Consider the following 27871-nt stretch of genomic DNA (forward strand, 5'->3'; position numbering starts at 1 on the left):
GATTCAGCATGCTTCTTGGACTGACGACGCTTCACCCGTACTTTGCGATTGCTAGATCACCTCGAGATACGAGGACTCGATTCACAGCCATCGCGGATCAAGCAACAAAACCCTCAGGTAGATAGGTTGTTTGAGGTGCTTCGCCTTAGACACTCGATCTTTCGGTATACATACCCTGCCACCTACACGTGCGGTTAGATAGTCATCCTGGCTATCTGTACTCGCTATCTAGCGCTGTATACCTTTTCTTATTTAATTTTCAGCCACTCGTCGGTTGAACCAAGATACAATTTTCACACTATACATACCTACGGGCATCAACGATCACTTTACTTAACTCGGTACTTCACCATGATGAAAAAGGCTAACAATGATGACGATGATTGTCCAATTCTAAGAGCCTTGACAGGGGACAGCACCTCTGTCTCCGGTACCTCGATAGAACATCCAAGATGAACGCACCATCCATTGAGGAACTTAGCGGGACAGGTTTCATTGAGCTGAGCCAGGAGAGAACAAAGCCTCGAGCTTCTGTCCCTAGAGCATAATTGATTATTCGTGCAAACCGAAGGTAGGTAGGAAGTGTCACCTATCAAGCGAAATACAACTCGTTAACTTTTCTTTGCCTTAGCGAAGAGCGATCACGATAGACCTACAATTTGTTCTTCGAAATGAAGCAAGCATCATGCCCAGATTCCAAACATTGCCTTGCTGTCGTGCGCCCCCCACCCCCCCAAGCCCACTTTCTATCATCGTGCCCACATTGGTCCTGCCATCACTACCAGAATGGGTGACGGTCTAGGCGATGACGGCGATGCTCCCATGGCGACAACTTTGAACCTTCCACTGGGCTGGCTACCACTGAGACTTGGACCTGAATCGAGGGCATGAAATAGACTCCTGAGCTCAACTAGCCGCTCGAAACTGTTACAAAGCCAGCAGATCGACCCCAGACGTGGAAATACTCAAACGGAATTTTTGCCAGCCAGTACCATGCAAGGTCATAGGCTAGTTGCCTAGCTTCCCGGCTCTTTATATGAGCTAGGTCACTGGAGTGACTATCAAGCACGAGAATACGCGATCGAGGACTGCACCATAGCCCCCCACCTGGATTGGGAAAACATTCTGTCTGCTGCAGGTCCTTCTTCCCTTCATCCTGTACTTGAGAGCGGGCCCACGGGGCCAGCTGAATATCACCCATTTCATGTCACAGGCGTCTGCTGAAGCACCCCCGATGAAGAAGATGAACTCCTTGATGATGTTTGTCCACACGGTGTTCAAGTTCTATCAAATGCCCAAGTCTTCAAGGCTTCTCTGGTCGATGGCCTTGCACGGTATGAGTATATTATCTACTATAGCGAAAATGAGGCGTGCAAGCGATCATAATCTTAAAGGAGGAGCCGCCTCGGCTACCCAATGTTTATTGAAGTGCGGGCTCGCAGTTTGCGGTTTTAATCCCAGCAAATGTTGCCTCCGATGATGTCTACCATGACTTCGGCCACATACATGTCCCGCCTACAATTGTTCGGTCGCTGGTGAAGACACCACCGCGCATGTATCTACACCAACGGGTACCGGCGGGAGGATCGAATCACGGCTGGCTCCGTAATATGTATTACTCGACAGGTCAACAGCTTGTCCGGATGGACCCAGCTTACTATTACTGGTATGTTGTGCTGCGGCCAGACCACTGCTGGCGTCTTACATCATATCCTTACTACACCAAATACGCCCGGAAAGGAGACCCTACGTTTTCCGATGGTGTTCGAAAGTGAACAGAGTAAACCTGGACTTCTCGGCCAAATCTAGAAAATTTAACTCCCCCTGGCGTCCATCTTAGGATTTGAGATGATCCACTCGTGCACCGTATGTGACAATTCAATGCCTGAAGTCAACAATCAATGAAGGATGACCAAGAAGGGTTACATAATTCCTAGATTATGCAACCCACCAAGGAGGGCATGGATAGAGTGCAGTTCAAGCGAATGGGACAATCCAAATTGCCCATCCCACAATAACCAGGAAACCTTTGCTAAAGCATCAGCAACTGTTTCAAAAGGGTCCAAGTGACGTACCTTATAGTCTGGCTATGGTGTCTCAAAGACTATCGTGGACGGGTCTCCTATGGTACAGTGAGCTCCCGAGATTCAGAATTGAGGACAGGAAGCTGTGGGACATACTCTTAGCGAACGACCTGTGTAACAACGCCCTGCCTGAAACCAATTATTCGAGACAATGGGTCATCGAAAGTTCCACAGCGCTTCTCAAAAATGAGCGGTTTCAATCAGGAGCAGGAAATCGCCTTTGGGTCCCTGAGACATCTGCGTGGCGGTTTCGACTTCATTCACGGTCCACCCGGCACCGGGAAGATGTACTGGCTTCTAAGAACCCTGACTATCTTCCTGTACCGCCCAAATTCCGAGACTGGCAAGCGTCACCAGGTACTCAGCACCGCATCGTCGAACAACGTGGTCGATAGCGCGGCATAGCAGATGAATGAGATAGCCACTGGGCGGTTGAAGACATGTGACTTTGCAATACTCATATATCTGCTCCATAATACTCGTGATTGAGGAGCGTGTCCTATGATTTATGCCTAAACTACACTCACAGCCTTTCGGATACCTCTGAAAGAACCGCTAGACCACATGACGATGCAGGTCTGGTTCTTTTAACCGTCAAGCAAGAAAGTCACCAATGCAGACCACTGGGATGGGCATGCAGGTGTGGACTTAGTGTGTAATAAGGATCACTGTCGTCACCTTCAAAATCCTCGAGGCTCTTCCTGGATGAAGGATCTTGGGGTTGATGGAAGAAAATATGAATCTGCTTTTATCAACTTACGATATCAGCTATATGCGACTCCCTATTCGCTTTCTCGACAACTTAAGCCATCAGTATATCAGCCCTCAATCACCTGGGGATGACCACAGAAGGTAAAAGCACTGGAAGGAAAAAGGCGAAACCACCTACTTGCGGCACATCGATATCGTTACTAATGGAACGGTATTAAGCTGATTGAGTCATCTGGCTTTGTCTTGTGATCCCCAAGGTTGTAAATAGTACAGCATGCTCTTTGAAGTGAAACCATGTTCTGAGGCGTCTCTGTGTAGATAGCCGGGCCTGCCCGCAAAGTGCATTATGCTTTTACGAGATTCAGGGGTTAGTTATTTGAATTGATGTTCACTGTTCGACTATACTATACGGTTCCTTCTATTCAGTGCCTTCCTGTACTCCTTCGATAGCTTTTAGAGTTGATGGGTATCATACAAGGCTCAGTTAATGATCGGAGAGAGACAAGAACAGAAAGATTAAGCAATCTCACAAAACTAAGTTTGAGGTTAGCTGTCATTACAAAACAAATGGCTTAGGAAGGCTGGCTCAGGCGGGTTGGAGCTAATTGATCCTTCGAGTCGCTTGGCATAGTCAACGGTGAAAAAATTGGGTATAATTAAGTCGTCAGTATCCGAAAGAGCTGCGTGATTATTGTACATCATATGGATTATGCTTATGCTTAGACACGTCAAGGCTTGTGCCCCTTCGGTCTTCATCAGTAAACCTCGCTCTCGCAGGGGAGAATAAAAAGAAAAATTAACTTTTAACCAAGTTCATATCGCTCGTAACTTCGTTCCTTCAAAGCATCAGCTTTCGTGCCTGCGATCGCCAACATCTTCATCCTAGTTCTGTACAAGGGCCCCAGTTCAGGCTTTCGGCGGTGATCCGGCCCGAGGCGATAGCTCCGACATCCCACTTCCCCATAAACCGAGCGAATGACGCTTCTCCACTAGTTTCAACACGTCGTAGATGAATCGTCGTTCAGGTCCGCCGTCGGGGAACACCTCCCAGGCCACGCGCACGGGGAAGGCAAGCCGGTTAATCATGTTGCCTGGTGCCGTTAAGATGTACCACTCGAGAGTTCGGCAGATGCCGCAGCCCAGAGCATACTGCTGCGCGGGCCCCACACGATCGTCGTCCGGTCGGGTGTCGACCGTCGACAAGATGAGCCGCGAGGTGTAATATAGGCACATCGTTTGAGCAAGACGTAAATTGGGGTAGACAAGTTTGGTCGGGGTGATGACGGCACCGGTACGGAGATCGCGACAGCGGAAGATAGGAAAGTGATCATTGGGTTCCGCGGGCACCTCCTTGGGCGGCCCGTCGGGATAGGCATCGACCCAGTCGATCTTCCACTGGAGGAACCGGCACGTGAGGTTGGTAACCCCATTCCACAGTGCCGCCTGTTTAACGGTGATCTCATGCGCACTAGGGACCCCGGACTGTCGCGTAACTTCCAAAGCGTCGTATTCCGCCAACAGGGATGGCACCTCGACTGTTAAATCTAACAGGTAGTGGAGGATGTCTTTCTTGGTCGTTCCAGCCGACCAGGGTACATTGATCCAATCCTCCTCTGCAAGAAATGAAGGCTGACGGCGGACGAGGGCCGCCCCAACCTGGTTGGACGTGTTAGTCCATGCGTGGCTCGACATGGCATTCATTTCACCAGACAAACTTACCCAATACGGACGCAGTTCTGCGAAGAGGAGGTGCTCCACCCCGTGAATATGATTCTCAGGTCCGCGGTGTTCGATTAAACGCACAGCACCGTGCACATGCGCTTGCAGCGATGCTTGCGAGGTCCGTTCGACGCTCTTAAAAACGATGGTTAAGTAATTGAAACCGTACACTAGAAAGCAAGAGAGTTACCTCAAAGGCCATCAAGAGGATGACCGTGGCCAGAGTGGATTCAGCCTTGCTCCGTTCCGGGTCAAACAAGGCATTTTGTAGATTGCGCAGGACACGTCCATACAGCAGAGTGCCTGACTTCTCAATTCGCGGGTCCTGAATGGACCGACCGAAGAAAGTTGCTGAGACCACTTCAAATGCATCCATCAGAAGCGGAGAAAACATGCGAATTTCCGCTGCGCGTCGCAATGCTCCCGCCTGACCCGACTTGACATCCACTTCCGGGCTAAAAGCGTCCACAAACCGCTCAATGAACACGTCCAACATTGGCCTGGACGAGTTGTTTATGCTAATGATCGACGAAGATGATGAATCTTCGCTGCTTTCCGATGGGCTGCGGTTGAAATCGAAGCCCCCTGACCCGCGTGATGCACAGTAATCGTTATCTCTGCTAATATCGTCATTGTTCTCATCAGGGGAGCGTTGGTGGATAAAAGCTGCATACACCAAGCGAAGTTAGCCTGGCAGCTGCCCTGCACGGTTTTGGACTGGCGCACACGCCATCGCGCACACACCTTCTGTTCCTTCCAGCTCATTCGATCCGCTGGGGCCAGTACGGATTTGAGTGATTAGTCGATCGACAAGCTCCAGCGGGGCCGAGCGTATAGTCGCAAACAGCCTTTGCAGTTGGGCCTGACGCCGCTCCGATCGGTGCCGGCGCTCTGAGGAACGACGCAATGCCAAGTCAGCGAGTCATGGTTCTATGATTCGTCATGCGGGGAGTTGGGGCCACTTACCACTGTTGTTCAGGCGGGCCGTTAAGTCGCGGATCTCCGCCCGCAGATTTCGGATCTCATCCGCTTGACTGATGGGCTGGGGATCCTCGTCTGTGCCCGGTTCATACACGCACTTGGATGGGTAGCCATGGGCGCAACATGCATGACAGGGTTTGACGCGGTCGCACTATCATGGGTAGTCAGTTTCACAACGCGTCGGGGTGGCCCGTCGGGGGAGGATTCGTTGTTTTAGAGCCGATAAGGGACGTAAATTATGATCATGAAATTATTTTCATTTCATTTTTATGGTAATTAATGGTATGGGGTCGGCCAACGGTGATGCTAAAACGAGAAGCTCAGACCACGATCGGTTCGGAACGTACCTTGACCTTGCGCAGTCGACAAACCCTACAGGATCGAACCTGACGAGGGGCCTGAGAGGGCACAACCGCGGCTCTCTTCTCCCGCGGTAATCCGGACACAGGCAACGCTCGAGAATCGTGGGTAATCATGGGAAGAATAGGGGGAGGGTCCGGTGGTCGCGTCGCGATCCCAGAGTCAGGCGGAGGGATGGGAAAGTCGGGTTCACCATGGGTTGGAGCCAACGGTACGGCAGGATCGAAGCGAGCGAGATCACAACGAACATGTCCGAGAGATTCCCTGCTTCGCTTACAGCAGCGTTCATCGCGGGCGGCCAATAACGGAACGGCATAGACGGTGCCGCGTCGACGGCGTCATCACCATGTGGGTTCAACGGTGCAACAACTCATCCATCAAAAGGGCGGTCCGACCGTTCCCCAGTCCTTTTTCCCCTGTTAATGAATAACGTTCCGGGACCGTTGGGTCCAGGACTCCAGGGCCACCCACCTTGCGATTTGCTGTCAAAGTTTGCTGTCAACGCGAGAATCTCGAACTCTTTTTCTTTTTGTTATTCTGCGGTTTGTCTCCGCCCTGTGGGGCCCGTGACCTTGCTCACCTGCCGCATCGGGTAAGCGTTGCTTTGTTGAGCCACACGTGATACCTTTATTGATGCCTGAGGTATTTCAGGCAAACCCTCATACAATCAAGCTCACGGTGGTTGTCTGTCATGCCTCATACGAGTTGTTTCGTTGACGGTGCTGAAGGTGACACGCAGATTAAGCTCGTAGCAGCGGGTAATGACTGTGGTGGAAAAAAGCAACGACCTTGCAGAGAAAGAACAAGTCATGTGCCTGCAATGCAAGTATATATTGATTACGCTTAAGAAGTCCTGGCGGTAGTCAATGGGCCCTCTATACCATCTATCCCCGTCCATGACTGAGCAGGAAAATCATATACTCTATTCCGCAAGATATATTCACGTATTCGTTCAAGGCATTTGACGTATTGGTCTTTTAGATTATGTGAGTTACGAGTTGTGTGATGGAATAGTACTTGACAGTTGAGTCCAGTCCTTGTTCGTCAGCTTTGAATCCATCTGCGACGAATCCGCCGCCGCGCTATGAGGAAGGTGGGCACGGCAGTGTGACTTGTGCATGATGAAATTTGTTCATGACATCTGCAATAGGAGGTACGGAGTGTTCGTTTCATATAATGACTTTCCTTAAAATGTTGACAGCCGCGTTCAATCGTATTTCATATACAAGTCAACTTATTATACTGTAACTAGTAGGGCTACGAGTTAGTTCCTCCGATACAGATATTCGGAGAATATTAGTATGATTGTAAAATTACATGTAGCCTCGGCGGTAGTATGTATCAAGCCAATACATACATATCGTTCACTACCGCATGGCAACCGCAGCCACCGCAACACCCACCACACTCAAAATGCCCGCCCATCGCTAACATGACAAAACACCAAGCGATCCTCCGGAACCACCTTCTTCAACCATTCAACATGCAGCTCGTAAATCTGACGATGCCTGTGCAAGGTTACTGCTGACTTTTGACTACGGTGATGACTTTCAGCCGACGATAACTTATTTCGCACACCCTAAATACGCATCCTACAATGAATGCCATGATATCAACTCAATCAGTTCTATTCACATGAAGCGCATCAGCTCATAGCTCTTCTAGCACTTGGTATATCTATCATAAATAAAAAGGCAAACACCAGAAATGCAGCGATCTATCGACAACGCTAGTCTAATCCGGCAGAATTATGTTCGGGGAATATAAAGAAGAGCAAGCAACCAAATATTATACGGACAATTAGAGAAGGGAAGGGGATGGTCTTCACCCCATCCAGTGGTTCGGCCACATTACTCTGCCTGCTTCGAGGCCTTGGTACGCAGCTTCATGAGAACGTACACAAGGGCATACGAGCTAAGGGCGAACAGGGCAACAATAGCCGCATCCCGCCATCCGTAGTAGTAATCCATCAAGTTGACGCTGAGAAGATAATCGCTACCCCTCGTATATTGACACACGCGGCAACCGGAGGTCGCGTCCGCATCCAGGAGATTCATGCGAGCGCCCATGCCCTGCATAAATTCGGTGAGGTACTCGCCGCAGGTGCTGCCATTCGGGGGATCGAAGAGGGCGTACTCAGAGTCCTTGCACTTCACATTCACATCGAAGATGGTGAAGGTCATCATGCTACCCATGAGATAGTTGAACGGGTTCATCCAGTAGATCCAGTACCTCCAGAAGGCTTGGATCTGTTGGTAGGGCACCATGACACCACAGAAAGAGGCGAGGGTTCCAATGATCACTGGGTTAATTAAGGAGGCGAAAATCGCGTTCGGTGCGTAGGCGGAGATGAATTGACCAATTCCAGTGTAGACGAACTCGTACATCAACATAACGAAGAAGACAGCGCCGGACTTATTGGAGTCAGTGGGGAAGCCAACCGTGTAGTACCAGCATGCGAAGTAAAGGACGGCACAGAGGCAGAGATAGGGAATTTCCGATACAATCAGGGCGGTCACGAAGGCAACCCACGAGTACATCTTCGATTTTTTCTCACGGGCGTCATAAATGTCTCGACGTTCAAGGAACAGCGGCTGGAGTTGATTAATGACACCGGGGGCGACGAAGATAAAGTTGAAAATGGTGAAGAGGCGGAGCTGCATCGAGTGGACAGTATCACTGATCATCCAGAAAGAGAAACCGTTAAACAAGGCAGAGCCAACATGGAGGGCCAGTTTATTGTTGACATAGTCGGTATTCCGGTACAGAGCCACACACATACGCTGGCTCACCAACTTTATCTGTGTCCAAAGGCTCGTGGCAAATTCTCGGCCGTCATCAAAGGTACCAGGGGGCTTAGACGCAGCGTCACTAATGATTCGGTCAAGCTCTTCGATAGAACGCTGGTTCTCTGGAGACTCTAGCCAGACCTTATTCCAGTCGCGACCCTGGGAGAGAGTACCAGAGACAACATCAATCATATGCTCAGCGGGGTTGACACCGGGTGGACACGCAGCACCATAACGGCCGAAATAATCCTTGACCGTCTGGCCATTGTCACCAATGTCACCAAAGTAGACCATTTTTCCACCTTTAGCCAGGAGAAGCAGGGTATCGAACTCAGCAAATAGCTGGGCAGAAGGTTGGTGAATAGTAACCAGAACAGCCTGGCCAACATCAGCCAGTTTGCGTAGGAAACGGACAGTATTATATGCAGATTGGCCATCAAGACCTGATGTCGGCTCATCCAGGAAGATCAGAATGCTCGGCTTTGAGACCAGTTCCACACCGATAGTAACACGCTTACGCTGTTCCACACTCAGTCCAGCACCAACCCGGCCAATCAGCGTGTCGGCGATATCATGTAATTCCAAAAGTTCGATGATGGTATCCACATATTTCAGTTTTTCATCATCAGGGACATCACGCGGCTGACGGAGCAAGGCAGAGAACTCAAGAGCTTCACGCACGGTTGCAAACGGTTCATGGACATCAAGCTGTTCACAGTAGCCTGCAGAGCGCTGGAATGAAACAGGCAAGGGTCGTCCATCAACCATAATAGAACCATGGATAGTTCCTTCGGTCTTTCGCTGAGCCAATACATCAAGGAGGGTAGTCTTTCCAGCGCCAGAAGAGCCCATCAGGGCACCCAACATACCAGGCTTAACCCATCCATAGACATTATCGAGGAGCACGCGGTCACCAGTAGGTGTTTTCACAGTATATGTCAAGTCTTTCCAGGTGAAAACGGACGTGTTGCGGACCAGTTGGTTGTCAAGATCGTCACCCTCCTGGGAGCTTCCGTCGTTACGCTTCTTCTCCTTCTCGTTTACCTGAGACTCTTCATCGAAGCGGGCAACCTGGCTATGCTTATCTAACCTCTCGCGCGGGATCAAAAGCGTGTTACCGCTTTCTGAAGCAGCTTTCCACCGGGACGTGGCAATGATGGTCACGGCCACGAATAAAGCCCACCAGGCCCATAGGATACCGAAGTTACGCCAGACATGGTTGTGGCTGTAGGACAATGAAGCCAGATACTGGTCTCCGGTCACATAGTTGTTGCCTTGGATAGCGCCACCAACACCAGCACAGGACTGATGATTGGGGACATTTTCATACCCAGGACCAGTAGGAATGAGGTTTGTGCCCACACAAGGAATAATCTTGTTGTGGAACTCGCTCGAAAGTAAGGCGTCAAAGCCATATGCAAGAGGATTAATCCAGTAGATCCAGCCAAACCAGGGATGCATCTGCGGCTTCGTGATCATATATCCGGTGTACATGATCAGAGCGGAAATGAGGAAACCGGAAACCTTGGACGCGCCGTCGAATGTCGTGAAGAGTGCTCCAACCGCACGGAACAATGCGGTCATAACCTATAGTGCAATTCAGTTAGCCCATGGCTGCACTTCAAACATTGTTGATTAAATACCATGGGAGAGCCCTTACCATTGTCGTAGCAAAAACCAAGACCCAATAAGTGAAGAAACCAGACGCACTCATGGTGAGGCCCACCATGAAATAGACCACAAGGGAAAAGATGCTGATCTGGAACAAGAGGACTGGGATATCGGCAGTGATCTGAGCGATACAGAAAGCAGCGGGGTGGAAAAAAGCGAAACCTTTGTGCTTGACCAGGACCGGCCGACCACTGAATGAATCGGTCACTTCAGACATAGACAACAAACTATTATAGAGCAAGGAAAAGAAAAGAGCACCGGATTTGACAAAGAGACCTCCCGAATTGTTAGGCGCATTGTAAAACAGGGATCCTGCAATCAAGGCCTGGGCCAAGGTCGACACCTGTTTGATGATAAAAGTGGCTTTATCACCCCAAAGGATCTGGTACTGACGAATGATACATGCCTTGACCTGCTGAACAAAATCGACCGTCATCGGGCTGTTCTTCGGTAGCTTCTTGCTCCTGTCGTGCGAAATTGCCATCTCGAAGTTGTCGGTGCGTTCCCGGGCGAGATCGGAGTCTGGGTAGTCGTATTCTGCCATCATTTGAGCACGGATGGGAGACTTCTCATATTCCGCTAGGAGCATGTCGGCATTGCGGGGGAATCGGTTCTCATATCCGGGTCGGATCTTGCGTTCCGTGGGAACAGTCACACCAGTCAGGAAGTCAGCGACGTTAGACCCCTCGCGGCAGACGAAACCCAGGTCCTCCATGAAGGGCCTTGCCTGGGACATGGGCCCGTAGTAAACCTGCTTGCCCTCATCCAAGACCAGTACCTTATCGAACAAGTCATAGATTCCATTGCCCGCCTGGTAAAGCGTTACAATGGTGGACAAGCCCATAACATCTGTCAAGGCCCGAATGGCTTTAGTCCACTCGAGAGCAGTGCTGGCGTCTAAACCACGTGTACTGTTATCCCAGCAGAACACTGACCCACGAGAGGCCATACATTCTATGATTGAGACACGCTTGCGCTCACCACCGGAAACACCTCGAACATACTCGTTACCGACCTTCGTATCGTTCGTGTGCGAGATTCCCATGGCTTCCAGCAAAAACTTTTTCATTTCCAGGCGATACGCTTCCGCCGACTCTACGCCTTTAGGGAGGTTGAAAGGAATCTTGAGCCGGGTTGCGAAGTCCATCGTCTGACCCACTGTCAGTGTGGGGAAGAATAGCTCTTCTTCCGTGTTCATAACAATTTGGCCATGATAACGGTTGGCTTCTTTATGAGTTAGCGACCCAAAACGGACGTCACCCTCCACCGATTTATACCCGAGTCGTCGATTCGAGAGCATTTTGAGCAGGGTTGTGCAACCTGAACCCGGCCGACCCAACACGAGAAGCATTTCCCCGGGTTTCACGCAGCCATGGCTGTTCTGAAGAATCGAGCGGAGGGGTGGTTTGTTGCGACCATCTTTGATTTTCTGGGGGATGTTGAACTGGGATAGGAAGTTTTCGTTGACGGCGGCCTCAGAACTAACCACTTCGACGTTCACATTCTTCCAGGTGACGCCGAGTTCACGACTCTTGAAACCGGACGCCACATCTCGTTCATGCTGCTGTTTAACTTGTGGCATCAAGCTCCAGTCTTCGGCGCGGCTGACATTGGCAGGGCGGGGGGTTGGCGCAGACTCATCACCCATCACCGTAGCTGTGCTGTCGGTATCATCTCTGTTGTCCGAAGGCGGCGCCTTCGCATAGTAGTCCTGGCCCTCCATGGCTTGAGGGAAGCTTGGACTGCAATTCAGGCTGCAGGAAGCGTTCTGGCGAGGTTTCACACCGACAAAGAAAATCCTCCCTCACGAGGATGGGACGGGCAACGAAGTATATAAGCACATTGCCCTTGAGTGGGTCTGGGGGCCTGAAACCAGACCGGCACCGAGTTCACATTTAAGCGACCCACCAGGGATGGATCGAGGCTCCAGCGGACTCCATAGTTTATTGGGATTTGTTAGGGGCGTCATCTTGCTTAGACGTGGCTATCAAGTCCTTGTCGCGGAAAAGGGAGTGAAAAAGGTCGATATTCCGAGCGGTGGGGCCTAAAGCCAGTGGTTATCTCCGTCAGGTTCTGCGCCGTTTCAAACCAATCAACGGATGGGAAAGGGGAAACGTTCAAGCTTACACGCAAGTCCCTTCCAGAATTTGCATGTCGAGCAGCAAACTCATTTGTCGATCAGGAATCTTAGTGTTGGATAGTTTGGGTTCGGACTCGGCCTTCGACTGACCGATCGGGGGCCAATCTCGTTTTCCCTTCCGATGACTCAGCGGTTACGGTTCAATTGGCGCTCTTGATTGGCTTCTTGGAGACTTTCAAAGTCCGAATGCTTCCGCTGAGTCAGCGGATGCTCCTTTTCTGGTTTAGCGCGGGGAGCTGTCTTCCGACGTCTTGTCAAATTTTCCATTTGATCTGATAGTAAATACAAAATTATCTTGATCGTCTCGGCTGTGGCGCAGAAATTTTCCTTTTTCCCTTTTTTTTTATTTGCCCCTTTGTTGTCTACCTAATCTTTTCAATTCTCGCGTCAGCCGATTGTTAAGCGGGCTATAGTCCACGTTCATGTTCCTATCTAAATTCCGGGCAAAGTCACCACCACCACGACGGACCCCGAGAGTTTATCGAAACAGGAAACGAGAAGCGTTCCAACACTGAAATAGGTGGAGAGCGATATTATCCGTAAAATAACTCGACATGTCTACTCCCAGGTAATCATCTGCGCAAGTACCATGCGGCGTCTGCTTATGTTACATAAATCTCGACTATCAACTTCAACCAGATGAGACGGTGAACTTGCGCAAGTACGATACGACGGCGATGATTTGCTGCCATGACAAACTCTGAATCTGCTCTATCGACTCTGCATTGTGGCTCACCTTCATCCCTCACATCAAGCATGAATTCTCACACATGCCAAGACTCATCTTATTGGTAATCTACGTCGTAAAAGACCCCATACCTCGTGTTTGGTTGACACCGACGCCCGAGACTTCTATTAATATTCGGATTCTTTCCCTTTTTCCCATTTTTCTTTGTCATCCGTTGTAGTTCAGTAATTAACTAACTGGTTAGGGCATTGAAGAAAGTCGGGGCGGATGTGGGCAGCTTCCGACATTATTCCTGATAAGGTTAGACTTGCGAATAGACGGAATCGCGCCCTGCTTCTAGAACGCAATTCTTTGTCCTTATACTCATGTGAACGCAAATTAACTCAGATACAAGGTAGCAGCCAGTATGACGTTATTGTATACCCAACCGGTCATCCAGCAAAGATTGATTAGTAGTGCCTTACGAAAGCATTATCTCCGAGGCATCCTCCGAGTGCATGTTAAACCAAACGCAGATCCCATATACGACTGCCCTTGGTTTCGGAGATGTTCTGCTGCAATCAGGGCTGTCTCGTGCAATTCAACAAGCTTGTTGGGGGCATCCCGTTCTCAAGGCTTAGGAGCAACTACATGCCCCTTGATGTATAACTGTAGTCCATCAGAAAGGGTCACTGTCACGAAGTAGGGTTTCCGAGACTTTTAAGATAATCACTCGAGTGATGGAATGGTTGAAAGCACCCACCTCTCCAGTAGCTACCTAATGTAAATCTACCCCTTGCTCTTAATTGGATGGGCATATCTGGCTATCAAGCGGATGATAAGACAAGATTAGAATCGTCGATGTCTTTAATTCTTTCTCTCGGTGTGTTTCCATGGCGATTGCTTTCTAGATTCTCTGGCCACGAGTCGGCATTTCGTTCAAGAAACTCCACAACGACATATATAAAGTCAGGCATAGCAGCATGACACAAGGGCGTTTGTCCGCTAATTGAGTAATACGAGAAATCTTCTTAAGCTGCGAGTAGAGGTGCGCTTACGGTTCGGGCATCGGCATTTACTATGAGATGGCCTAGTACCTTCCGAGTGTGGTTTGTCCTATTTCAGCCAAACACCAGGGGTATTCCTAGGGCTTTCTAAAACCACACCGCCGCCATGCCGAGCGGGGGAGTGCCGTTAAATCCGACTAGAAGATAATCAGTGGGCCTTCGTATTCGAATTGTGTTACTTCTTTCTGTTCAGCTCTTGTAACCTTATACAACGATGTGTCTCATCGATTCTCTTATGTCTGTATGTCAGTTCCATTGTGCCGCAGAAGATAGACAATATCGTCCGATCCACGCTCCGCCCTCATAAGGGTGACCAAGTCTTGCAATTAATAGTCTCCTACGCAGGAGACGTTCCGACATTAAGCAACATTTGGATCACAGATGTCTTGTTCCATGGCTACTTCGCTGATGACTACCAGGTCCAATTGGTGATACTTGAGAATATGCACATGATATCTCCATATAATACAAAGAATCTGCACGCCAATTAGCCCAGGTCAGGAATGTTGAGGTCTCTACCCAACTCCAGCTCATCCCAAATATACACAACTCTGAATAGCCATACACCACCCCAAAGGAACAACAGCACAAGTCCTCTCACAGCACAATCTCCCCTTCGCCATCAGGTCTCTCAAACCCACTAAGATACCGTTCCAGAATCTCCTCCGTTACATAAAACGCCGAGTCCCCATCCTTATCAACTCGCTCATTCCGAGCCTGAACCCTCCGTCGGAGTTCCGCAGCATCAACATCCAAAAACACCAGTACCCATCTCCCTCCTGATCCCTCGATTAATCTCTTCCACTCCTCGCGTACCTCGTGGTATGCGAACGAAAAGTCGAGTACGAGGTCTACCTGTCCTCCGGTCAATGCGGAGATAAGTTCCGCCCGTAGTGCTGCTTCGGCTTCGAGTTGGTATTCTTCGTATCGTTCTCGGGGGTAGTCGATATTCCAGAGGCCGTGGTGAGAATATATGTAGGAGTCAATGGAGAGACGGCGGAAGGACGGGTATGCGGAGACGATTGAGTGGGCCAGTGTTGACTTTCCCGAACCTGGTATAAATTAGGTCCTTGTGGGTAGTAATGTCATGGATAAGGGGGCTCTGCCTGCAATTCCGCAGGTCATTAGAACTACGGGTCGGGGATCGGCTGCTGTGCGGCGTAGATGAGGTTGAAGTTGTGCGTGTGCGTGGTCGATTTGGGGGTTTGGTTGGCTGACAGGAGCAGATGACATGGTGGTGGTTTGGAGGAGATTAAGCTATGGTCACTGGTGGGAGATTATCATATGTGCGTGATACTTTTCTGTACATTTATCAAGGATTTAGTATTTAGTGGATGAAGCGAGTTGTTGATCAATTGTTCTAGGGTATGGGCTGCATCGTGAGTCATCGGATTGATTAATCCTATCAACTTCTAGTGTCCAGCATCTCTAACGGTAGTTCGATTTGGTGCCTCTGGATCGCTGAGTATCTCGAAGAAATTTGACTAAGAATGGATATAGAATTATTAAGGTAGTACTAGTAATACAGACATTGGTTTCCGACATGTTGTTTTTACAGGTTCAAGTTCCTTAATGTATAACACAAAGGTAGGTGGGAGAAATGCTGTATATATATTTCACCGCAAAGACACTAATATACTACTCCGAGTCCCATCGTTCAAGACCAAGCAATAGGGGCCGATTGAGGAATTATAAAACAAAAAATAAACCCTAAGCAAACCAAAAAGAAGCGGAAAAAGAACAAAAGCGAGGTAGTGAAACTAACAAAAAGATGGAGACGCGGGGAATCGAACCCCGGACCACTCCCATGCTAAGGGAGTATTATACCACTAAACCACATCCCCAATTCGATATTTAACAGTTATGATTATAACAACATAAGCCAATGCTTAAATTTAATGTCTGAGACATGGACGAAATTGAGTTCAGAGTGTGATATCCTAAATGGGTTAGAGTGACGGTGGCGCAAGTATAAAACATCAACGAATGGATCAACAATGAAGTTGAATACGATCACAACTCAATCTCACATAAGATCAGGGTCACATCGAGACCAATAGCATACTAGGTCTCTGTATACAGCCCGTGAATCCACCTCCTTACTCCCGCCTTCCGGCCAAAAGGAATCCATGCGAAAAACAATGTCAAAATCTTACGACAAAGTCCTCACGTTCTGGTTTGGCCAGAAAGGCTCCCGAGAGTATCTTCAACAAAAGTCATTTTGGTACGGAAGTCCGTCCGACGACGCCTACGTTCGTAAGCACCTCGGATCCGACTACGAAGCTGCCAGAACAGGGGCCCTCGACGGTTGGAAGTTTGACGGCCAGGGCGAGGGCGCACTAGCCCTAATTCTTCTCCTGGACCAAGTACCCCGGAATATCTTCCGCGACACCCCGAAAGCATATGCAACGGACGCCAAGGCAGTTGCTGTAGCGCGATATGCCGTCGACCAGGGGTGGGACAAGAATATGCCTGTGATCCAGCGACGATATATGTATTCGCCGTTTAATCATTCAGAGAACCTGGAAGATCAGGAGATGTCATTGAGATTATTTACGGAGCTGGGTGATAGTTATCATTTGCATTGGGCGAGGAACTTTCACGACCAGATCAAGCGGGATGGGAGATTTGTGCATCGTGATCGGATTTTAGGGCGATAAATTGATTGGTTGGTGATATAACGTATAGTATTATGTGTTGATAGAGTAATATAACAGTAAAAATGAAGAAACCTATTTAACACCACCACCGAAAGGGTTTGACCTGCCTCCAAATAATCAGTGCGAGTAGGAGGACAAGGTTAAGGGGACTTCCTACTGGCCGTGCGCCAAAGCATCGGCCTTAGCCAGCATAACAATTTCAGACTTGAAAGATAAGAACATGACTGGAGAAGCTACTTGTTGTTTCAAGGAATTGTTGGTAGTAGTCAAGTAGTCGGAAAGGGATGAACCAACCCTGGCTTACTAATCAGCACTACAGCCTTACAAGGACAGCACACTTGACTTCTATGCAGAGTCAAGGAAGATCAAGGAGCCTTGGATCTGCGAAGCAACCTTATCTAACATGAAACTACCTATTGGGACAACTACTGCTGCGTCAGAATCGAGAGGCAAGAATCCAAACGGTTTGCCTCACATATCGTTGACGTCACTACCAGCTGTCAACGAACCATAAGGGTGGGAGGTTTTTCTCTACCAGTTCTTCCTTTTGATTCAACCAAGAAAATACCATGGTACGTGGCTTGGCAAGTCATTTGTTATCACTTCCTTGCCCAGAATGAGAAAGAATCTACAAACACCCATGCATTCTCCTAACCGCTCAACATTTAACTGTCTGCATAAAGAGAACAACTATGGTTAGTTTAGTAGGTAGACAGCCAGAAGTTTCAACTATCATTCTTCTTATCCAAAAAGTCTTCGGTTTACCAAATTCATCATGGTATGGAATCAGATCAACCCTACACCGCTCAATCTCAGCTTCCTGTTCCTCTCGGGCAGTATCCTCCTCTATACTGTGCTTTCACGTTTTCTAAAAGAAACACTCCTTCTGGCAGAACCCCCGCTTGCTACGTTGGTCGGAATTCTGACCGGACCCGCGGTATTGGGTGCTGTTGAGCCCCAGCCGTGGAAGCTCGGAAATCATGTCACCAAGGAGCTAGCACGACTCACTGCAAGCATGCAGGTATTCATCGTGGGCATTGAGCTCCCTGAGGGATATTGCAGCAAGCACTGGAAAGGAATCGGCATTCTTCTTGGCCCTGTTATGATAGGTGGCTGGGTAGTATGTGCGATCCTGATCCATCTCATTTTCGGTGCTAGCTACCCTTCTGCGCTCGTTATCAGCGCTTGCCTCACTCCCACCGACCCGGTGCTGGTCGCGACCATCCTGGAGGATCCCAAGGCGACCAGCGACCGTATTAAGTATCTTCTGGCCGCGGAGTCTGGTGTGAATGATGGCACCTCATTCCCGTTCTTATATCTCGGGATTTTCATCCTGAAGGAGCATTCGGCTGGTGCTGTGCTGCGGGAATACTTGACGGTGACAATAGCCTACCAATGCATTGCGAGTGTTGCTGTCGGGATTAGTCTCGGTTATGGAGCGAACCGACTTCTCCGATATTCCCATGAGCGTGGCAGGATTACTGAGAACTTCGTTGCTCTGTTCCCCTTAGCTCTGATCTTCTTCAGCTTAGGATTCTCAAGCACAATGGGGATGGATGACTTCCTACTTGTCTTCAGCGCAGGCATCGGATATGCATACCACGGCCGGCTTGAGCACGCCTACCAGGTAAATCCTGTGGCCACCTCATTCATCAGCTTCTCTCTCAGCATAGCGACGTTTATCTATTTCGGCCTGATGATCCCTTGGGCCGCTGTCACTGATACGCCAAAATTATCATTGTCAAAGATTGGGATCTTTGTGCTCCTTGTTCTACTACTTCGTCGAATCCCTTTCATTATCGCACTGAAACGATTCAATCCCGATATCAAAACGTACAGAGAGGCGCTCTTCTGCGGTCACTTCGGACCCATGGGTGTTGGTGCTCTGTTTTTGTCCATGGAGGCCAGGGATATCCTTAATTCCTCCTGTTCCCGGACAAAGATGCAGCCAGGCGACGACTGGGATAAATATGCCTGTGAAACTGTGGAGTTGGTTTGGCCCGTTGTTTGCTTTACTGTTTTGGGCTCTGTTGTGGTGCATGGGTTGAGCATGAGTATTGCGAAGTTGGCTCGGACTCTGATATGCGCTCAAAAACAGCATACGAAGTCATTATGTACCTCAGATGACCCCAGTACCGGTTCTGAGAGCATGGATGGTGGAATGTATCATGATGAGGAGAGTCTACTTTAGAGTGGATAAGGGATTGAGAGGTAGATTAACTTTGATAGATTCGGAGAGTTGGACAACATAGATATAAGAGTATGCCCTAGAATGGACAAAGAATGTAACTAGGGATAATTGTTTTTAGTCAGGACATCGCCATAGCGCTTAAAAGCTTTATATAAAAAGAACATTTTAACTATCCTCTTGGGATTCTTGTCCGTATACTGCCGTACGGCAATTGGACGGGATTGAAACAACCTCCAACTCCTGCAGGATGGTTGAACAGACCAAAAGGATTAATTTATCCATTCGCGAGAAACTGGGTGTGGTATTGGTACAGTATCATCTCCAGCCATTGTGCAAAATGATGATACTGTAAATTGAATTCATATAATTACTTCCAGAGCAGAGATATACTATATGACAGGCAATTTACCAAGTTTTCTAGCCTCAATCCTCAGAACACCGACGATAACTGCTACTCATCGACCATAACTAGATTGGACCTGTCTGCTATCTTCCCTGCCAATTCCATCAAGGACGAACTAGCTAAGATTTCCAGAATAGGAACCGTGCCCTCTATGTGTTTGGAGATCCAGTTCCGCAGTTCGACCGCTACATGAGAATCGATTCCGTACTCCGTTATTGGACCTGTAGGGTTGATGCTGTCAACTGGAATTGAGAGATGAGTGGCGACTCGAGTACTTAAAGCTGTATAGATTACAGCTGTAGCATCTTCGAGGGTTTTCGTGGCCTGGAGACCCTGTCTCAGTGTATCGGGTATTTCGGTCTGGGAGCTGACTGACGTGTCCAGATGGAGTCGACGAAAGTGGGAGAAAAGAGGTGCATCGAAGTTGGGTAGTGATCGACCTGCTTTCCACTGACCCAAACCGGTAATTATTTGGGAAGTCGTTCTGTCTTCCTGGCAGCTCGTGATTGCTACCTCGATTAATGACATAAGGGTCTTAGTATCAGTTCCCTGGAATCCCTGCTGCTCCATTTTCGATGCCAGTTCTTTGTTCTCGGCTAGATAGCCCGCATTGGTGATTACTCCTAGATCTAAGGATACTGCCGGAAGGCCTAAGGAGTTACGGTATGCTGCGAATGAGTCCATGAATGTTGAGCCGGCGGCGTAGGCGGCCTGCGTCGCGTTGCCTATTATGCCGCTAATGGAAGATAGCATGACGAACCAGTCGAGATTGGATGGGAGGTAGCGGTGGAGGTTCCAAGTGCCGTGGTACTTTGGCCCAAGTATTGTAATGTAGTCGGCAAGAGTCATTTTCTCGATATGGGTGTCCTGGGATCTGTCAGCTTCATCCTTGTAGATCGAGTGTTAGGAGAAGGTACCCTTAGAATCATGGCACCTTGGATGACGCCCCGAATTGGTGGTACAGTTTCTTGAAGATCGTTCACCATCTTTTCAACTTGATCAGATTGGGATATGTCGCAGGCATGAATGATGGTTCGGACTCCCTTCTCGTTCAATCCCTGTATAGTCCTTTGGGACGATGCTCCTGATAGTCCGCTCCTACTGACGAAGATGATTGTTCTTGCTCCATGATCTGCCAGCCAGAGTGCTGTCGCGCGACCGATACCACCGAGACCCCCGACAAGCATGTATGATACATCTGGTCGGAGAAGCATATCGGGTTGCCTAGAGACGATAGTCTACTGACTTAGTATTTTCCAATAGGGGAGGGACTAGTACGAACCTTGACCATGACATCAATACCAGCTGTTAGTACAATCGGGTCTCGATGATTTGTTAGCGTGAGAACATCCAGCGCTTCAGCGAAGTTCGAGATGCTATAAGAGGTCGGGTGTGAGTGACCACGGAGTGTGCCTCGGCGAAAAAGACGCGCTACTCGGTCCCAAACCTCGTCAAGCATTTCAGAATTATTATTGACTAGGTTCCCAATGTCCATTGTAGCAAAAATGATATCTTTGTCGAGTTCTGGCACTTCCCATCCACGCTTCTCAGCTGTGTTACGGGCATGTAATTGAATGAAAGTGCCTGATGCTCCAAAACATTTCCATGATGAACGGAAGGTATGATTGTCGGATTCACCACAGTTAAGTATTGTCTTCACTCCTTTGTTATCGGTCAACTTAAGGAGATCTTTGAAGTACGACTCGTCAGTCCGGAGTATCCGTTCATCGGACAACAGAGACGAGGAGACGAAAAGTTCTTTATCTGCGGCGCTCCCCACAAGCGCGTATGCATGAGCACCTGATACAGTACATACTTCGATTGCAGCTTGACCAACTGCTCCAACAGCAGAGCTAATCAATATTCTATCTCCGGGTTTTATATCAGCAAGGCAATGGACGGCATGGAAAGCTGTGCAATAAGCCGCGGGAATCGCGGCAGCAGTTTCAAAAGACATATCCGAAGGTATTTTTTGAAATGCAGTTTCTCTGTCTTGGTAGAAACTTGCGGCTGTTCCTGATCTAAGGCAGGCTACTCTGTCTCCAGGTATCAGGTTGCGAACGGATCTACCGACAGCTTGTACAGTCCCGCTACATCCGAGCCCAATTTCCGCTGCGCCTGAAGCTTGGCTGTCCGCTAGCTGCGCATCTCGCTCACTCAGTCCGACGGCATGGACTTGTATGCGGACCTCAATATCCGAAAGCGTGGTAATCCGGCTGTCATCTATGAAGTGGATATCTTCGGGTTGGACACTATCATTCACCGCCACTCTCAGAGGTCGGTTCACCTGATGGAAGGCTTCAACGCTTGTGAGATGCTTATCTTGAACAGATGCAATCGCTTCATACCACCGTTGGTTCTCCATAATCCGAGGGATAAGAAGCGCACCACTCCTTTCCACATATTCTGTATCGGACTCGGCTGACTTCCCTCCCAACATACGTTGACGAACAAGATCGTAGATGAGTTCAGCCGCTCGATACCCGCAAAGCGGACTACCAGCATCTAAATCAAGTGTGATAATAGGCTCTACTCCCGTCTCTGAGCGAGCAGTTCGTGTAAAGCCGGTGATAATGCCGGCTTCTGGATTGACTGGTGTGATTGTGCCACCACGCGTCACCCAGAGGACGCAGGCCGCTTCCAGAAACATCTGCTTAATTATATCCATTGTTGCTTGATCCAGAGATGCTAGGACCGGTGCCTGCAGATCACTCAGGACGACACAAGCCTTTCTCTGCGGCTTCAGATGAGCAAGGTCGGTTGTGTCAACTTGCGATACTGAAGAAAGAAGGTCTCGCAAATGGGGTATCTGTACACCACACTCGCCTTCCTCTGCAACAATCACAACTTCTGACGTGAGCGAAGTCTGTTGTCTTATAGGTCGAGAAATAATAACCATACATTGATCTCTAGACCCGCTTAGTTCTTGCAATTCCGAGAACTGAGCATCCTTTAGAGTGGTTATCAAGTCATTGTCGAAATATCCAACCCCATCTTGCTTCCACGGCCCCGCAAAATCAGCGAATATCACATACTCGGATAATTTCGGTTTGCATAAAGGGTCGATCAGAACCAGATGACCATTAGGCTTGAGGAGACTATGAATATTGCTCAATGCTTTATGCTTCGATTCGACTGTGTATAGCCCATGTGCAATAACCACGACATCGTATTGCTGTATGGCGAAACCCTGGGCATGTAGGTCTCCCTCGACGTCAAGCTCCTTGATTTCCACGCAGTGGTCCCATGCACAGATCTCATCTCGTGTTGGCTCTAGAAGACGTAAATCTGGGTGTGTTGCGGTATACTTGGTGAATCGAGTAACACCACCCTTTGCCCCGACGAGCCGTTGGAGGAATCTCTTCGATGCTCCACCCGTACTAGCCTCGACTTCAAGGATTGATACCATAGGGTTCTTATGGCCAACCAGGTCCAAGTACCTGGAGACTGTTTCATATGCCGTGTCATCGTAGACCGTTTTCCAGTACTCGTCCCACATGGAGTGTTCATCAACTGTTCCAAGGCTGGTGTCCTCCGTCAAGCTAAGAGAGAGATTGGCGCCCACAGTGCAGAGAACATGACCTTCAGGACCGGAAGATTTGACTCGTTCGATATCATCACTCTGAATATTGCGGGATCTCTGATATCGCTGGGTCGCTGTCTCTTTGAAGAATTCGAGCTGTCTTTTCCTGAAAGCCGGGAGCTTCTCAGTGGTCGCTTGGTTCACATGTTTAACGTATTCCTTGATGTAGTATAATGCGCATGCTTCATGCAAAGCGTTAAATCCACTAGACTGCTTCTTTGACTCCTTGCAGACGGGGACAATGCTCGATAACGCAGACCCGGTCAGGAAATCTATATCCAAATCCCATTTCAACTCATGTGCTATATGATTCTTCATTCTCTTCGACTCCGGAGGTGGGCTCGGTCCAAGACGCCTGCACCGTAGATCCGTAATCGAAATAGACGGTCGTCGAGATTCATCCAGAACTGAAATCGAGGCTATAAGACCCCCCTTTCTTGTGCACTGTGTTTTGGTCAACACATTTAGTTTGCTCCCAGCCGCGTAATCTGTGCGGCATGACACGCACATCTCATCGATACGGACAGGAACGGCAGGGTCGTTGATGGTGTCCGTGTTGACGAATATCGTGTGAATTATACTGTCCAAAGTGCAAGGATGTATCAGAAACGGAAACTGAAAATTCATGGGCATCACTGCAGCAGTATCTGGAGTGATAATCTCTGATATACACGTTGAGTTCTTGAAGCGTGCTTGCCTGATGTTAGCGAAACACGGTCCGTACTCGAGCCCGACACTGGCTAAGGCTTTGTAAAATGATGGGATGTCGAGGGAAGTAAAGTTATGGGCTGCTCGCTCAGATTCAAGCCCAGATTCGACTCGATCGCCATTCTGTGCTCCAATCAAACCATTGCAATGCTCTGTCCATATGTTGTCCTGTGTGACTGAGTAAATGTGAAATTTGTGAGCCTGATGGGAGCCACGAGAGTTGCTCTCGCATTGGTTAAGTATGAGTAAGGTCTCTACAGCCGCTGTCTCGTGGAGTACTAGAGCCGATTGAATGGATATGTCACGAATGTAGATTGTGGGTTTCTCATCTGCAGTGGTACCGATTAAGGTATGCTGAAGGAATGCCTCTATCGCCATGACAATATACCCAGCAGCAGGATATACAATATTAGATTCGATTCTGTGATCCAATAGCCAAGGGTTTTCAGACACGCGAAGAAAGTTTCTCCACAAAGGCTGAAAAGAACAAGCCATCCTATCGATGACGCCCAATAGATCTGTCCTGGCATGCTTGCGATTGCGAAAGGTCTTGCTAACCCGGGGCTCTGCCCAATATGTGTTTGTATGACTCCACGAATACTGAGGGAGGTCAACAAGCACGCTTGGTTCCTGAGAAGCCGTGGGATCGTTAATCGCCCGGGAGTCCACGGGATATCCGGTACACATTAGTGTAGCGGCAGCCGTTAGAGCCGTTGTAATAGCATTGCTCTTTCTGGTCAAAACACTAATGCATAAAATATCAGCTGCATTGAGCTTTGTGTCATCTCGCAAGGTCTGCTTGATTGGCCCTGCCAGTGTAGCATGAGGACCAACCTCAACAAGGGCATCCACGCTGACCTTTTGAGCCGTACCGGCTCGCTTTATTCGCTTGTCTCCTAGCGTCCTGACGGGATCCCGCTGGTTAATTGTCTCAAAGCACAGAGCGCGCAACGAATCGGCAAAATTCACCTGGTTTAGAAGGTTACTAACCCAATATCGTGAATCCAGTTCGGATGGGTTGATCTCCGCTCCTGTAACGGAAGAGAAAAAGGATACAGATCGATTATGAAGATAGTTTGCAACCTCCTCACGGCTCCGTGGGCTCACATGCGCTATATGACCCAAGTACTGCTCCTTAACTAATTCCATATGGTGGGAATGGTATGCAACTTCCACTGCTAGTCGGCGGCTGAAAACTTGCTTCTCGCGAACGATCCGCTCTAATTCATCGATAGCAGGAAGGTCTCCGGCAATCGTGACACTCGTTGGGCTGTTGATGCACGCTACAACAGCCTTGCCCGATTGGAGCATCTCGAGATACGACTGGCTCTCCCGGACAGACGTCCCGAGGGCAAGCATGGCCCCCCTTATCTGCCCATTAGCGAAAGACGAGCTACTGACAACCACTCCTCGGTAGTAAGCCACTGCCATGGCATCCTCCATGGTCAATGCGCCAGTAGCATATGCAGCGGCAATTTCCCCGCTAGAGTGTCCGGTTACTGAGTCTGGATGTATTCCCCAAGATGCCAGTAGATCAACCAGGGCTATCTGAAGGGCAGAACATATGGGCTGGCTGAAGAGGGGGTTGCTCAGTCGCGAAACTTCTTGAGTCTTCAGGATCTCATCTATTCATATTTATCAGCGGATGCTGGTCATGACATGAAGCGAATCCTGGCAAGGGGTAATACCAGATTAACGTACCCACCATACAGTAAGGAGCACCAATGGATAGCATATAGTCGTCGATTCTTTGGATTGATTCGTGGAATACCGGGTATGCCTCGAATAGCTCCTTTCCCATTCCCGCCCACTGCGCACCCTGTCCCGTGAAGACGAACGCGATAGTTGGTCGTCGACGAGCTTTAACAATTTTCACCCGACCAGATGATGCTTCTGCTAGTGTGGCAGGAGATGCTCCCACAATGGCAGCTCTGCAGGCATGGACCGTACGGCGTTCGTTCAACGTATAAGCTAGGTTACTCATGTATCTATCATCTGCCTCGGACCTTTCCTTGAGTAGATATTCTCGAAAGTTCTGAAGCTGCCTCGTGGTGGACCTCTCATCAAACCCAGAGAACATGTAGACTCGAGATCGGTTAGGGCAAACTTGGTTGGCATCGACAACATGCTCGCCATGTTGCACTATACTTCTCAGTCCACGACTGTAAAGATAGCCTGATGCATCTTCGAGTATGGCATGTGCGTTACTCCCCCCATATCCGAAGCTGTTTACAGAAACACGATGCGGACCCGGGTATTCCCACGGCTCCGCAGATAACTGTATCTGTGGCGGGCTTAATGACAAATACCTAAATGAAGGTGTTCGGAACTCTTACCTTCAGTTTCCAGTCTTCGCATCGGATACGAGGATTGACCACTCGAAAGTTGCGGTTGGGAAGAAAGGTCCGATTCTCAAGCATCAGGACGGCTTTAATAACGCCCGCAACTCCACTCGTACCCTCCAGATGGCCGACGTTGGTTTTAATGGACCCGACTCGTAGCGGTCGCATGGGACTTCGATTGTGGCAAAATACCTTTGCGAGAGCTGCTGTTTCAATATGGTCGCCAGCCTGAGTTCCAGTACCGTGGGCTTCGACGAAGTCCGTCTCGCATGGATCGAGGCCAGCCACCTCGTAGACATGACGCATCAGAGCTTCTTGCGATGTGCCATTCGGCAGGGTAATTCCGGGGGTTCTCCCGTCTTGATTCAGCCCAGAGCCTCGGATTATGGCGCGGATGGGGTCATGGTCTTGAATGGCGTCTCTTAATGGCTTGAGGATCAAACACCCAATACCTTCGCCTCGAGCGTATCCGCTGGCATTTTCGTCGAATGTATGGCATCGTCCGTCCGGGGAAAGGAACCTGCGTATTTGTCAAATCTAGTTAAATACAATGTGTCTTTCTTACTAACTTCATCATAGTCATTGTTGACATGAACTCGTGGCTAAGAATCAAATTGACTCCCGCTGCGACGGCCATCGACGCATCACCGGTCCGGAGGCTTTGACATGCCAGATGGAGAGCTGTCAAACTACCTGAACAGGCGGTATCAACTGTGACACTAGGGCCTTTCATGTCAAAGAAGTACGACACTCGGTTCGCCGTCATGGCTCGCGACTGCCCTGAGTTTGTGCACTGATACATCGGAATGCAGTCTGGGTCACGGAGGAGAAGATCGGTGTAGTCGGCGTTGAAACAACCAACAAAGCAGGCTGTTGAACTGCCCATAATCTTTGCCATCGGGATACCAGCTATTGGCTGTGAGCGTACACCCGGATACGAGGACAGCATGGACATACCATTTTCGAAGCCTTCGTAAGTAACCTCAAGTAACAGCCGCTGCTGAGGGTCCATCGCCTAAGGGCTGGGTATTAGAAAAACAGTCCGGACCCAGTGGTCGCTGAGTTTACCTACGGCCGCCTCGTCGCTTGTCATGTTGAAGAATGGTGCATCAAACAAAGTCACATCTTCTGCTAGGAAATGCCCGCCTTCAACGTTGATCTGTGTGTGTCTTGTTGTCAGCTCTAAGATGGTCAAATGTCTGGAGGATATGACTGTACTCACTGTTCCATGTCGTGAGTGGTCCGGATGATAAAAGGCATCATTATTCCATCGAGACTTTGGAATTGGACTCCACGCCTCCCGCCCTTCGAGAATCATCGTCCATAATTCCTTAATATGGGTGGCACTCCCAGGGCCTCTGAAGCCCATTCCAACGATTGCAATGGGCATGCACAGATCTTCTGATAGGATGGACAAGTCATCTTGATCTACTGAAGTTGGTTCTGAAGAAGTTTGAGTGGAAGGAGTCGGGATGGCGGGTGGACTATGTGCAAGGGAATCGGCCGTCATGATGGTTCAGCGACCCATGCATAGTAGCTAGAATAGATTCACAAACATAGGGGTACATTGGAACATGGGCAATACAGGAGCAACTGATTTGAAATATACGGTGTACAATAATTCCGTTAAGATCCCGGTTCGAGGGTCGCACACCACAATGTCCCGAACTACATCAGCTGAGGATCACCGAATCACTCTATTGGGCATCGGATGACTCGCATTAGACTTTCCTCTCATCGTTCCAGGATCTATCTCGTGCTTATGGACAAAGAGGTAGAAGCCAGAACGCGTAAG

General features: G+C 49.1%; 7 protein-coding genes and 1 non-coding gene across 8 annotated transcripts; 3 read left to right on the forward strand and 5 right to left on the reverse strand.

Moving 5' to 3' along the window:
* Positions 1-2270: 2270 nt before the first annotated feature.
* F9C07_11393 (uncharacterized protein) lies at positions 2271-2489 on the forward strand (the record flags this gene model as incomplete). Its single annotated transcript, XM_071507612.1, has 1 exon — positions 2271-2489. One exon carries the CDS (start codon positions 2271-2273, stop codon positions 2487-2489), a length of 219 nt encoding a protein of 72 aa, XP_071366166.1.
* Positions 2490-2706: 217 nt separating this feature from the next.
* On the reverse strand, positions 2707-7418 carry F9C07_2280370 (uncharacterized protein). Its single transcript, XM_041287836.2, has 6 exons — positions 5843-7418; positions 5481-5646; positions 5259-5405; positions 4705-5180; positions 4515-4649; positions 2707-4451 (listed from the first exon to the last, which is right to left on the reverse strand). The coding sequence occupies exons 1-6, from the start codon at positions 5969-5971 to the stop codon at positions 3702-3704; spliced, it is 1803 nt and encodes a 600-aa protein (XP_041139807.2). The 5' UTR covers positions 5972-7418; the 3' UTR covers positions 2707-3701.
* F9C07_2280371 (ABC-2 type transporter-domain-containing protein) lies at positions 7419-14150 on the reverse strand. The gene is made up of 3 exons (XM_041287835.2): positions 13841-14150; positions 10305-13791; positions 7419-10231 (listed from the first exon to the last, which is right to left on the reverse strand). The coding sequence occupies exons 2-3, from the start codon at positions 12036-12038 to the stop codon at positions 7706-7708; spliced, it is 4260 nt and encodes a 1419-aa protein (XP_041139806.1). The 5' UTR covers positions 12039-13791; positions 13841-14150; the 3' UTR covers positions 7419-7705.
* Positions 14151-14322: 172 nt separating this feature from the next.
* F9C07_2280372 (putative ATP/GTP-binding protein) lies at positions 14323-16024 on the reverse strand. The gene is made up of 2 exons (XM_071510429.1): positions 15296-16024; positions 14323-15241 (listed from the first exon to the last, which is right to left on the reverse strand). Exons 1-2 carry the CDS (start codon positions 15420-15422, stop codon positions 14787-14789), a joined length of 582 nt encoding a protein of 193 aa, XP_071366167.1. The 5' UTR covers positions 15423-16024; the 3' UTR covers positions 14323-14786.
* F9C07_t63 lies at positions 15962-16033 on the reverse strand. Its single transcript has one exon. It is a non-coding gene; the product is annotated as a tRNA-Ala (tRNA).
* A 171-nt stretch (positions 16034-16204) lies between these two features.
* On the forward strand, positions 16205-16938 carry F9C07_2280373 (uncharacterized protein). The gene has a single exon (XM_041283846.2). It carries the CDS (start codon positions 16319-16321, stop codon positions 16847-16849), a length of 531 nt encoding a protein of 176 aa, XP_041139804.2. The 5' UTR covers positions 16205-16318; the 3' UTR covers positions 16850-16938.
* Positions 16939-17624: 686 nt separating this feature from the next.
* F9C07_11398 (putative Na(+)/H(+) antiporter) lies at positions 17625-19040 on the forward strand (the record flags this gene model as incomplete). Its single annotated transcript, XM_041283845.1, has 1 exon — positions 17625-19040. The coding sequence occupies one exon, from the start codon at positions 17625-17627 to the stop codon at positions 19038-19040; it is 1416 nt and encodes a 471-aa protein (XP_041139803.1).
* A 223-nt stretch (positions 19041-19263) lies between these two features.
* On the reverse strand, positions 19264-27652 carry F9C07_2280375 (putative polyketide synthase). The gene is made up of 8 exons (XM_071510430.1): positions 27149-27652; positions 27034-27091; positions 26646-26985; positions 26065-26596; positions 25436-26018; positions 20726-25359; positions 20361-20681; positions 19264-20310 (listed from the first exon to the last, which is right to left on the reverse strand). The coding sequence occupies exons 1-8, from the start codon at positions 27584-27586 to the stop codon at positions 19492-19494; spliced, it is 7725 nt and encodes a 2574-aa protein (XP_071366168.1). The 5' UTR covers positions 27587-27652; the 3' UTR covers positions 19264-19491.
* Between the last annotated feature and the right edge of the window lie 219 nt (positions 27653-27871).

The sequence above is a fragment of the Aspergillus flavus genome, chromosome 1 (genome assembly GCF_009017415.1).
Source record: "Aspergillus flavus chromosome 1, complete sequence".
Taxonomy (NCBI): Eukaryota; Fungi; Ascomycota; class Eurotiomycetes; order Eurotiales; family Aspergillaceae; genus Aspergillus; species Aspergillus flavus.

What these genes read in the sequence shown, in the direction of transcription:
- F9C07_2280370 (XM_041287836.2), bottom strand. Translation starts at nt 5,971, where the DNA reads ATGATTACCCACGATTCTCGAGCGTTGCCTGTGTCCGGATTACCGCGG. An exon ending in TGAGCTGGAAGGAACAGAAG is followed by an intron (nt 5,181 to 5,258) that starts GTGTGTGCGCGA and finishes TGGTGTATGCAG; the next exon opens with CTTTTATCCACCAACGCTCC. An exon ending in TCCTCTTGATGGCCTTTGAG is followed by an intron (nt 4,650 to 4,704) that starts GTAACTCTCTTG and finishes ATCGTTTTTAAG; the next exon opens with AGCGTCGAACGGACCTCGCA.
- F9C07_2280371 (XM_041287835.2), bottom strand. Translation starts at nt 12,038, where the DNA reads ATGGAGGGCCAGGACTACTATGCGAAGGCGCCGCCTTCGGACAACAGA. An exon ending in TGGTTTTTGCTACGACAATG is followed by an intron (nt 10,232 to 10,304) that starts GTAAGGGCTCTC and finishes ATTGCACTATAG; the next exon opens with GTTATGACCGCATTGTTCCG.
- F9C07_2280372 (XM_071510429.1), bottom strand. Translation starts at nt 15,422, where the DNA reads ATGTCATCTGCTCCTGTCAGCCAACCAAACCCCCAAATCGACCACGCA. An exon ending in AATGACCTGCGGAATTGCAG is followed by an intron (nt 15,242 to 15,295) that starts GCAGAGCCCCCT and finishes AATTTATACCAG; the next exon opens with GTTCGGGAAAGTCAACACTG.
- F9C07_2280373 (XM_041283846.2), top strand. Translation starts at nt 16,319, where the DNA reads ATGCGAAAAACAATGTCAAAATCTTACGACAAAGTCCTCACGTTCTGG.
- F9C07_2280375 (XM_071510430.1), bottom strand. Translation starts at nt 27,586, where the DNA reads ATGACGGCCGATTCCCTTGCACATAGTCCACCCGCCATCCCGACTCCT. An exon ending in TGACAAGCGACGAGGCGGCC is followed by an intron (nt 27,092 to 27,148) that starts GTAGGTAAACTC and finishes CCCAGCCCTTAG; the next exon opens with GCGATGGACCCTCAGCAGCG. An exon ending in TGCTCCTTACTGTATGGTGG is followed by an intron (nt 25,360 to 25,435) that starts GTACGTTAATCT and finishes AAATATGAATAG; the next exon opens with ATGAGATCCTGAAGACTCAA.